Genomic DNA, 11,491 nt, shown 5'->3' with positions numbered 1-11,491 from the left:
CCCGCTGCCACCCCCCCCATCCCCACGATTCTCCAGCTGGCCGTCCTCTGGGTCTGGCACCCTGTGCTGAGTTGAGTGGTCTCATGGTGCCCCCTGCCGCCAGACCCCTGCCTTCCTGGCTGCTCCCTGGAGGACCTGCAGAGCAGATCCACAGGTCTTTTTCCTGGGGAGTCAAGGACGCTCTGAAGAATAATTGTGTTCGGGTCCAGGATGCTGCCATTGAATTCTATTCCAGCCTTTCTGGCTCAGCACAGAGGGTTATGGGCTATTCTTTGACAGTGAGGAGACCACAAGCTGCAGCCCTTCCCTGGCCCTGCTTCCTTCCTCCCCTACAGGGGACTGGCCTGGGCAGAGGTGGTCCACAGAGGGTGCCAGCCCTGTTTCATAAGCTCCCATGTAGGTCAGAGGTCAGACAAGAGGACCCCCAAAATGCCTTCCAGCTTGAAGATGATAATACCTTCAAGTCTCCTGTTTTTAAAAAGCCTAAAGAATTATTTCAGATGTGTAAACAAGTAAGTATAGAGTTTAGATCCACTGTTTCCATGTGGTTCCATGGGGCTTGCCAGGCTGGGCTGGATCAGAGAGGGCAGCCATGGATGGCCAGGGAGCCCCAGAAGTTCAACCAGGACCAATAGGGGAAACCAACTGAGCCCTGCTTACAGACGAGCCTTCTGTCACCAGTGGGCTCTGGACCCAGACCACAATTCTCTGCTACTTGCCAGTTCAGAGAGCCCAGGCCAGTTACCAAGCTGCCTTGGGCATTGGTTTCCTCAGCTGCACACTGAGGGAAATATCAGTAACTAGCTCTTAGAATTGTTGCCAAGATTAAATGAGATAAAGTATGTTAAAACACTTTGGCCCAGCGCCTGGCATGTAGTGAATGCTCAATAAATCATGGCAAAACCCACACTAGCTGAGAGTACTTGCTCACTGCTGTGTGCTGGTTGCTGTGCTGAGCACATCCCCCGTGTTAACTTACATAATCCTCATCACAGCCCTTTGAGGGAGGTCCAGTTATTACCCACATTTTACAAATAAGGAAACTGAGGCACAGAGAGGGATGTAACTGAGCTAAGGTCAATGAGCTAATAAATGATTGAGCTAAGCTTCAAATCCAGGCAATTAAAAATCTACACTCTTAACATTACTATAATTACAGTTATAATTACAATAAGAATTATAATTATTGTTCCAAGAGGTGATGAGCTCCTAGTCCCTGGAGGTGGCTGGATGAGGCTGGGCAGGGCCTGGGGATTCTGCCTGGAGTGAAGGAAGGGCTGCATGATCCTGGACTCACCTCCATCTGCTTTTCAGCCGGACAGGGTCGCATAGTGAGACAGTAGGGAGAAGATGGAAAGGAGAATTCCTTTGAAGGGCCTTTGCAGGCTGGGCCCTGGGCAGGCCTTGCTGCAGCTGTGGGAGGGAGGAGTCGGGGGGGCCACTCTGGCCCCCTCCAAGGTCAGAGGCCAAAGCCTCCTGGCAGCTATGGGGAGTCCCTAGGGCTGGGAATCAGAACCCAATTTTTTCACCTCAATTTCTCCTTGGCCCACAGCCTCTTCTTGGTGCTGGGGTTTCCAGCAGCCCAGGGGGCAGACTCCTAGGGCCAGAGCTGCCCAGCACCTCTGTCAGGCTGCTGGGCTTGGGTCAGTACCTGCTGAAGACACTCTTCTCCCCTCAGTGGAAGGAAGAGCCCATTTCATAGCAGCACAGAGGCTGGGGATGGCCGCTGGGTGGGAGCGGTCCCCAGGCCCATTGTGTGGAGCCGATAAAGTACGGAAGCTGAGGTTAGAATGGGAGGAAGCCCAGGGCCCGAGGGCTCTTTCCCACGGGTGGGGGCCTTGGGCATGGCCTCACCAGGCCAGCGTAACTGCAGCCTGTGTGTGCACTGAAGGGTGCACTGAATGGTGACAGTGGTAACACTCACTGGGCAATGACCACTGGTTACTGAGGTTAGTGTAGGTGCCAGGACTGGGCCTTGGGGTCCAGAGTTTATCCTGGTGAACCTTCCATCAGCCCTGTGAAGTGGCTGTCACTATGCCTAAGCCATAGGTAAAACAACAGAAGCCGAGAGGCTGGGAAACTTACCCAAAGTTGATGAAAGCAGGATTTATATCCAGGTCTGGTTCCAAACCCTTGCTCTGAAATCACACACCATATGGTGTGTGCCTCTGTGTGCACGTACACACATGTGTGTTTACAACGCTGGTGGGGCAGCATTCTCAGGAAGGAGGCAACACTTCCCGAGTCTTTCACGGAAACATTAAAATGTGTTCTGACCTTGCATTTCTGAGTAGCAGTATCCTCTGGTGGAGAAACACAGGTCTTGAATTGAGGCAGATTCCACCTCTGTCACTTACATGCTGGGTCTCCTTGGGGAAGTGACTTAAATTCTCTGAGCCTGTATTTACTTTATAGGTTTATTGTGAAGTTTAATGAGATAGTATCTGAATTATGCTCCATCCAGGGTCTGGCCTATAGTATGAGCTAAACGAAGGTATAATTCACCCATCCATTCACTCATCCACTCATTGATCCATCCACCTACCCACTCACCCACCCATCCATCTATTCACCCATGCATTCATCTATCTATCCACCCACCCATCTGTTCACCCATGCATTCATATATCCATCCACTCATCCACTCTTCCATCCATCATCTATCCATTCACCTACCCACCCATCCATCCATCCATCCAGGCAGGCAGGTGGGAGACTCACAAAAGCATCCTCCGGGGAAGGAATTGCACATGGAGATGAAGACCTTCTGTTGGTTGGAAGGCAGAGTTGAGGAGGTTGCTGAAGTAGGGGCCAGGCTGGAGAGATAACCGAAGGAGTTGTAACTGATGTTAAAATGGAACTTTCTGCCCTAATCCTAAGATGGTAGATCCAGATATGTTATGGAGTTTGGACGTTATCCTGAGGGCACTAGGGAGCCATGGAAAGCTATAAGGCAAGAGACGTGCGCTCAGGCCTATGTAATGATTTATTTTATGCACTGCTGACCATCTGAGGTTTCCTTTGAGCTTCAGAATCCTGACTTAATCATTATGATCCTGATTTTAGAAATTAAGGAACAGAGGTGCAGAAAGAGGCAGGGATTGGCCTAGTGACACAGCAGAAGCCCTGCTCTCTCACCTGCTCACTGCCTGCAATGAAGCCTCTGTCATGAGTGCCAGCTGTCTGGCTTCTCCCCAGTAAGCTGGGGACCTGAATGTCCCAGGAGGAGATCCTTGTGGCCAGAGGGCCTGCCAGGCCAATTCCACTTCATGGCCAGGCTGTTCCCAGCAGGGGGGTTTCCCTCCCTCACCTGTGTGCCGGGGGTGGGGGGATTTGGGAGTGGAAGGGGCTGGTGGCAGGAACTGTTGGGTCTCCGAGCCTCTCTTTGCTTAGGCAGGAGCTCCTGAGTGCTCAGACTGCATTGTGTCTGTCTTCTCTCCACAGATGAGCGGGGCCGACACCGTTGGGGATGATGATGAAGCCTCCCGGAAGAGAAAGAGCAAAAACCTGTAAGTTGGGAAGATCACTGGCTCTGCACTCCTCTTCCTCCCCTGCCCCAGGGGTCTCTCCTCTAGGGGTCCAGGAGGGGAGAAGGGGTTGTGCCTGGTCCTGTCCACAACCCCAGACAGACACCAAGGTAAAACTGGATCTTGGAACTTTGCAGTGACCCCAGAGTGGGGTCACCTGGGTCCTGAGCATTCTCTCCAGGTGAGGCAAAGTGCTGATTCAGTACTCGGAAGACAGTGAACCAGAGGCCACCAGCCCGGTTGTCCTGGCTTTAGCCCAGCTTCTGAGCCAAGCAGGGCCAAATGGCTTCAACAACTCCTTTGCTCCCTCTGGGCCCACGAGTGTCCCGAGAAAGGGTGGAACTAACAGTCATGGGGCTCCTCTTTCTCCTCCTGAGTTCCTGAATGCTAATAGTCTCAGGCGTTGCCGGGAGGGGGCGCTGCTGGCCCAGCTGCCGAATCCCGCACTCCCCAAGCCTTTCTGGCCACACTCAGGCCTTCTTATACTTTGGGAGGTTTGTTAGATGTGTCAATGAAAAAGACGTGTGTGTGGGTTCTCCTCAGGTCTCCTTGTATTCCCAGGCCTAAGGCCCTGGAGACTCGGGGGAGGTATAGGGAGGAGGCAGTGGGGTGCGTGCACAGTGACCCCCCCCCCCCGAGGAAGCCCCTCCCTTCCAGGTCCTGTAGCACCCACCACTAGGCAGGAATTGGGCTATGGGGAGGAGTCTCCTGCGACCCTTTTCCCTGGCCTTGACCTTGGGTGGGGTCCACTACCCTAGAAAACCTTTCTCGCCCCAGCTGCCTTGACCTCTCCAGTTTTCTGCAGCAACTGTTGGCTTCTCTTACTCCACAGCCAGTTGCACTTTCTTAGCAAGGTGAAATGCACAAGCCAAAACAGTCCTTTGCACCAACCATCTTCACTTAACCTTTTGTAGGATGAGAGAGGGTCCAGGGGGTGCCAGGACTGTTGAATGTGGCGCTAAAGTGGGAGGTGAGGGAAGCAGTGTGTGGCAGCAGAGGGCAGGCACCCCGGGTGCTGGAGCTGCCCTGTCTAGCCTCCTTTCAGTGTAGGTGCTGCCTTTTGAATTGCCTGAAGCCCACACATTTTTTTTTTTGGAGACAGAGTCTCCTTCTGTCACCCAGGCTGGAGTGCGATCTTGGCTGGCTGCAACCTCTGCCTCCCAAGTTCAAGCAATTCTCGTGCCTCAGCCTCCCAAGTAGCTGGGATTACAGGTGTGTGCCATCACACCCAGCAAACTTTTTTGTACTTTTAGTAGAGACGGGGGTTTTGCCACGTTGGCCAGGCCGTTCTCAAACTCCTGGCCTCAAGTGATCTTCCAGGCTTAGCCTCCCAAAGTGCTGGGATTACAGACGTGAGCCACCACGCCTGGCCTCTGAAGCTCACACTCTTAAAAGCTTAGACGAAGAGTCTTAGAACATCTAGGCTAATAAGAAAAATAATCATTATTGTTTATTATGCCAGGCACTGTTGTGTGCGTACTTCATATGTGATCTAATTTAATCTTTACTACTACTTTTATTTTACATTCCGTTCTTTCTTATTGACCTTACCCTTATTTTACACATGAATAAACTACTGTGCAGAGGCTAAGTTACATGGTAAGAAAGTGGTGGAGCTGGGACCTGGAGACCTGGCCTGCTGGCTTCTGTTTGACAGGAAACAGCTTGACAGAGAAAAAAGCTTGATAGAAAACTTGAGAGGTCAGGAAACTTGTCAAAGAGTGCACGGCTGGTAACTGCTGGAGCTGGGATTTGAACCCAAGACTGTCTGGTTCCAAAGCCTGGGCTCAGCCTCCCCGTAGGACTCTCCTTCATTAGACAGGGTGTCTAGGTCTTAGTGCCATTTTAAGCTTGAAGAGCTTCAGAGGTATAAATGCTTCAAACTTACCAAACCCCCTTGAAAGATTAAAATTAACATTTCTTTTGCGCGTCTTTAGCTTTGTGATTTTTGAATAATCAATTTTCATTTTCATTTTGGTTTCAGTGAGCATTTTCTGTCTTTGGGAGGATGGAGACCAAACCTTAAAGTGAAAATTAATTATTCGAAAATCACAAAACTATGTACACAACATTACATAATTAAACTTTAAAATGGTGTTTTTGTAAGTTTATAGGACTTCTGCTTCTGAAGTTATTCAGGCTTAAAACTACTAAGACGTTGGGGAACCACTGTGTATTCATGACTGGATGTCGCCAATGCGGGTGTGACTGAGGCTGAGAGGCTGGCTGGCAGNTCAAACTTACCAAACCCCCTTGAAAGATTAAAATTAACATTTCTTTTGCGCGTCTTTAGCTTTGTGATTTTTGAATAATCAATTTTTCATTTTCATTTTTGGTTTCAGTGAGCATTTTCTGTCTTTGGGAGGATGGAGACCAAACCTTAAAGTGAAAAATTAATTATTCGAAAATCACAAAACTATGTACACAACATTACATAATTAAACTTTAAAATGGTGTTTTTGTAAGTTTATAGGACTTCTGCTTCTGAAGTTATTCAGGCTTAAAACTACTAAGACGTTGGGGAACCACTGTGTATTCATGACTGGATGTCGCCAATGCGGGTGTGACTGAGGCTGAGAGGCTGGCTGGCAGGAGCCATTCTCTGGGAGGTGCCCTGTACAGGGGGTCTGGGGAAAAGGGGGGGGGGGCGTGAACGTGAGCAAGAGGCATTTAACCCCTTTCTTGCCAGCAGTTTCACCCAGTGCTGAATTCTGCTGCCTCCTTGGGGACTGACAAAGCTAAAAATGGTTCTTGGCTAAAAATAGCCTGTCCTGCCACCCTGGTGGGCAGAGCCTCCCCTGGCTCCCTCCTTCCCTCTCAGCAATTTGCTGACTTGTTGTCCCCCACCCCCAACCACTGTCTTCCTGCTGCCATGGTAACGAGGAGGCCAGTCACAAATAGCTGGGACTAGCTTCCTGCCAGGGCGGCCCCAGAGGCCATCCCTTGCAGACACATGCCCCTTTCACGGCTCCCTCTCAGGGTTGGCCAGAAGGAATTTTTTTTTTCCGCTCCCCGTCCTGGTCCCTCCCATTTCCTGGCTCCTCCTGTCTGAGTCCCAGCCCGGCTTGTGCCCGGGAGTCCAGTCATCAGGCCAGAATTCCAGCGAGCGCGTGTGGCTGCAGCCTGCACCCTTGCTGCCAGCTGCCCAGGACGCGGGGTAGGGGACAGGAGCCAGAGGGGTGTTTCCTGCAGACCGTTCTGCGGCCCCAAGGTGGGGGGCCCTACAGAGATGCTCCGAGGCATGTACCTCACTCGCAACGGGAACCTGCAGAGGCGACACACCATGAAGGAGTAGGTGCCCTTGACCCAGCTCTCCCGACCCTGTATTTGCGGGGCGAGTGGGCCAGGCTGAGCAATCCTCTTTTCTGCTTCTGCCCCCAGAGCCAAGGACATGAAGAACAAGCTGGGCATCTTCAGACGGCGGAACGAGTCCCCTGGAGCCCCTCCTGCGGGCAAGGCAGACAAAGTGATGAAGTCATTCAAGTAGGTCCTCCCTGGCACCTGGGGACCCTTTGGGGACTCACTGCCTCCCCGGGGAGTAGGACTGAGTGCTGGGTTGAGGGGAAGGGGCTTGCCGGCTTGATCCAGCTCTGGGGAGACAGAGGCTCTCACAGACGGAGCCGAGTACCTGGCGAGCAGCTGCCCTCACAGGGAGGGGCTGCCCTAGGGGGCAGGCTAGGTGGGATGGAGGTGGGGGCTGGAAGGGACCCTGGCCCCAAGAAAGAGGGTGGGCCTCCTTCCTGGGCACCCCAGCTGGACTCAGCTACAGCCTGGGCCCAGGGCAGTAAACAAAGGCCTCCAGGCCCAGCTTCCCCCCAGGTCCCCAAGCCTCTCAGTGCTCTCACTGTGTTTCTTCCCTCACCCCTCAGGCCCACCTCAGAGGAAGCGCTCAAGTGGGGCGAGTCCTTGGAGAAGCTGCTGGTTCACAAATGTAAGTTGGGCTGGCCTACCCCTTCCCTGCGCCCTCCCTCCCTCTCCCCTTCACCCCCATCCAGACCCTGTATAGCTGGTGCTAGAGAGGCTGCCTTCCCTTTCCTGGGCCGTCAGGGTGTCCTTGCTGTTGCAGAGAGGCTGAGCCCAAGCCAAGGCCCTTGGTCTGGCCTTGGAGCCAGCTTCTGCCAGCCCCTCCCCATCCATGGGAGCTGGCACTGCCTGCCAGAGGCCCGTGGGACCTGTGTGCTCAGATCCGTATTCCCAGAATAAGAATAAACATTTCTACGTACTGAGGGCTTTCACGGGGAGTAATGTGCCTGCCATCTCATGGACTCGGTCCCATCGGCTCCTCTCATGGCTCCGTGAGACAGAATCGATAGTCCCCATTTCACAGATGAAGACACTGAGGCATAGAAAGGGAGAGACCCAGCTGAGACCTTGAAAGAGGCAGTGGCAGGGCTGGGGCTACATCCCAGGGCTCCTGACTGTCGGAGATGGGCATTGTACTCCGTTCCCAGCACGCCCATATTCAAAGTCCTGTAGGGGTAAGCTGGGGGGTCTTAAGGGTAGGAGAGGCTGACTCTGCCTCTTACCCCAGGATCTGTTCTCCTCACAGACGGGTTAGCAGTGTTCCAAGCCTTCCTTCGCACTGAGTTCAGCGAGGAGAATCTGGAGTTCTGGTTGGCTTGTGAGGACTTCAAGAAGGTCAAGTCACAGTCCAAGATGGCATCCAAGGCCAAGAAGATCTTTGCTGAATACATTGCGATCCAGGCATGCAAGGAGGTAGGACCTCAGGGCAAACCCTCAGCCCCTCCAATCCCCAGGACCCAGTGGCTCTTCAGCTGCAAGGTGGCAGCCAGCAGCATAGGAAGGGGAGAGGCCACAATGACTCCATGAGCCCCGGTACCCAGCGGGGAAGATGCAAGCTAAGATCAGGGGAAGAACAGAATCCCAGTTAGTAATAAAAATGACCACCACCAAGGGCACTGCCACATGCCAGGCATGTGCTGAGCCCTTTGTGTATGTGCTCTCATGTTTAATCCTCACAACAACCTGTGAAACAAAGAGACAGGCTGGGTGCGGTGGCTCATGCCTGTAATTCCAGCACTTTGGGAAGCCGGGGCAGGCAGATCACTTGAGGTCAGGAGTTCGAGACCAGCCTGGCCAACATGGTGAAACCCCATCTCTACTAAAATTACAAAATTAGCCAGGTGTGGTGACAGGCACCTGTGGTCCCAGCTACTCAGGAGGCTGAGACAGGAGAGTTGCTTGAACCTGGGAGGCGGAGGTTGCAGTGAGCCGAGATCGCACCACTGCAGTCTAGCCTGAGTGACAGAGCAAGACCTTGTCTCGAAAAAAAAAAAAAAAAAAAAAAAAAAAAAAAAAAAAAAAAAAAAAAAAAAAAAAGGAGACAGCCTCAGAGAGATAAATCATAATTGCTCCCATCTATTTAGCGTCTACTGTGTGCCAGGCAGGATGTGCAAAGTGCATTATATGGATGATCTTGCTTGGTTTTCACGCTTTGAGGAATGTACTATTATTGCTAGCTGGTAGATAAGACAACTAAAGTTCAGTGCACTTAAGTGATTTCCTTAAAGTCACACACCCAGGTGTGGCACTGCTAGGATTTGAACCCAGGAAGCCTAACCCTCGGAGTGGTATTTTCAGCCTTATAAATGCTGCCAGCCCCGCAGGAAATGACTGAGCCAGGACTTGAATCCTCTGGTCTGAGGGTCTCCACTTCAGATGAACCTTAAGATGTGGGCAGAGGGGCTTGGAGGTGAGAGGCTGGATGGGTCCCTTCCAGGCACATGGGCCCTACGGTCAGTCCCCAGCAGGCAACCCTGACCACGTGCCCCTCTGCCTCCGCAGGTCAACCTGGACTCCTACACGCGGGAGCACACCAAGGACAACCTGCAGAGCGTCACGCGGGGCTGCTTCGACCTGGCACAGAAGCGCATCTTCGGGCTCATGGAAAAGGACTCGTACCCTCGCTTTCTCCGTTCTGACCTCTACCTGGACCTTATTAACCAGAAGAAGATGAGTCCCCCGCTTTAGGGGCCAGCCACTGGAGTCGAGCTCAGCGTTCACACCAGGCGGGCTGGGTCTCCTGCCCACCTGCCTCCCTCCCCACTGTGACGGAGGGGGCAAGCAAGCCCCCAGAGGCTGTGTCTCTGGACAGACGGATAGACATACGGAAGCGAGGCCTGGACCAAGAGAGGCCCAGGCTACTGGAGGAGTAGAAGGATGGGCTCCGTGGGGTCCCCACTGCCCCGGTACGAGGGGGCCCAAGGACCCTGGCAGGTCAGGGGCCCCGGCCGAGCCAGATCTGGAGCTGCTGCTCCCTGCTTCGGAGACCGCGGAGGCTTTATGTTGACCAAGTTCCTTAAAGAACTGGCTGATGGGGCAGGAGGTCCAGGCCTGGGCTCTCAGGCCCTCCAGGAGGGGCACTGGAGCTCGCAGCTCAGACCCCCACTTTGAGTTTTATTTATTTAAATAGTAGTTGGATGCTTGGCACGTTGTCCTGTAATAGGAAATCCTTGCCTCATCAGTTTTCCTGATTTACAAGTGCAATATTTTAGCCAATGCCTTGTGAGAAGCTGCCACGCAAAGGTGGACATCATTCTTCAGCTTCAGGGGATGTGCTTGTCCCAGGCACCAGTGGTGGGCACCTGGCCTTCTGGACTGAGGCAGCCTTGGGGGGACACTGCAGTCTGGCTGCACACAGAGATCTGGCACCCCCTGGGTGGGGTGTCCCTTGGGGGCTTTTGGGAAAGCATGGCACCCTCAGACCACACAGTAGCCGAGTTCTGGAGCAAATAAAAGGCCTGTGTTATTTCTTGTTCTTGACCCTTTTTGTGTGTTCCTGGTCTCAAGCCTTCGCAGGGTGGCTGGGGCTGGGAGGGTTGGTCATTGGGCTGTTGATTCAGCCACTTCTCTCTTGCCATCACCTGCCCCCATCCTGGAGCCAGATACACTGATACATTAGTGAGGGCTGCTCTCGCACGCCTTCCTCTGTGCCAGGCGCTATGCCACTCATTCTAGTGGTCACTGCATCTCTTCCCCAAGCCTGGGAGGTAGGGCTTATCCCCATTTTACAGATGAGGAGATGGAAGCACAGACAGGGGAGGTCACGTAGCCAGCAGGTGACAGGGGTTCAGCCCAAGTCTGACTGGCTGCAAAGCCTGCACTCTGCCGGCTACAGGATGGAGTCCTTGCTTGTCGCCGGCTGGCCACATGTCTTTCAGCAAGTTCCTTCACTTCTCTGCCTCGCCACACCCTGAGGTTCGAATAGAACTTTCACTTGGTGCAGGGATGGCTGGTGAAGGTGGATGGGGCCAGAATCTCGGGAAGGGTGGTGGTGAGCTTATGGAGGCCTCTGGACAGAAGGAACAGCTGTAGAGACAGGAGATGGGACTCACAGAGTCTTTCTGTGAACCCGGGCAAGGCTTTCCCCACTGTACCTTTGTTTCCCCTCCTACCTAACAGGAGATGCAAATTTAGGAATGGCCCAGGGCATCCTTCAAGAGAGGACGTGGGCCACCTGCCTAGAAGTGGGCAGAAGAGGCCCAGAGCCCCGTATAAGCTGATGCCAAAGCTGACCCCACATATACAACCTCCCAGGGGCCAGGGCATGGCCCAGGGTGGGGTCTGGCTCAGCAGGGCTGTCTTAGATGAAGCTAGATGGAGTTGATGCAGGAGGAGCTGGGCCCCGTCTCCTTGGATCTTCTTCCCTGCCCAGGGTCTCAGAGACTTGCAGCTGCAGATGACATGTACAGCTCCCTCCTCCCTGCCCTGCCTCCCCTCATTCATCTCCCTGGGCAAGGCCAGCCCTGTTGGTCCCTCTGCACAGTGAGAGGATCAGAATTGTTGGTCTCTGGAGGCTTTCAGGGAGTTGGACTGAGCCCTTTCAGGGTTACAGGGGACTAGGGCCAGGGCCTGGGTGTGGAGCCGGTGCTGGGTAGACCTTCATCAGGAGGGAGAGGTGGGCTGTCTGACTGCCGCTCTGACCGCACCTGACTTTTCCTGCC

General features: G+C 53.5%; 1 protein-coding gene across 11 annotated transcripts in view; it reads left to right on the top strand.

Annotated features, from left to right (window-relative positions):
* The window catches only part of RGS3 (regulator of G protein signaling 3), a 138,627-nt gene extending 128,312 nt beyond the window's left edge, over positions 1-10,315 (top strand). For 9 of the 11 annotated variants that reach the window (XM_017875957.1, XM_017875956.1, XM_017875955.1 and 6 more), the window contains 5 exons: positions 3,445-3,509; positions 6,909-7,010; positions 7,397-7,458; positions 8,077-8,243; positions 9,333-10,310. In XM_017875957.1, coding sequence (XP_017731446.1) covers positions 3,445-3,509; positions 6,909-7,010; positions 7,397-7,458; positions 8,077-8,243; positions 9,333-9,518 — 582 coding nt within the window. In that variant the 3' untranslated portion in view covers positions 9,519-10,310. Of the gene's footprint in view, positions 1-3,444; positions 3,510-5,961; positions 6,819-6,908; positions 7,011-7,396; positions 7,459-8,076; positions 8,244-9,332 lie in introns of those variants that run through there. The other 2 variants (XM_017875958.1, XM_017875966.1) reach the window with 2 other exon arrangements.
* The last annotated feature ends 1,176 nt before the right edge of the window (positions 10,316-11,491 follow it).

The sequence above is a fragment of the Rhinopithecus bieti genome, unplaced genomic scaffold (genome assembly GCF_001698545.2).
Source record: "Rhinopithecus bieti isolate Rb0 unplaced genomic scaffold, ASM169854v2 scaffold_9997, whole genome shotgun sequence".
NCBI classification, from domain to species: domain Eukaryota; kingdom Metazoa; phylum Chordata; class Mammalia; order Primates; family Cercopithecidae; genus Rhinopithecus; species Rhinopithecus bieti.
This window is presented reverse-complemented; position numbering and strand designations above follow the sequence as displayed.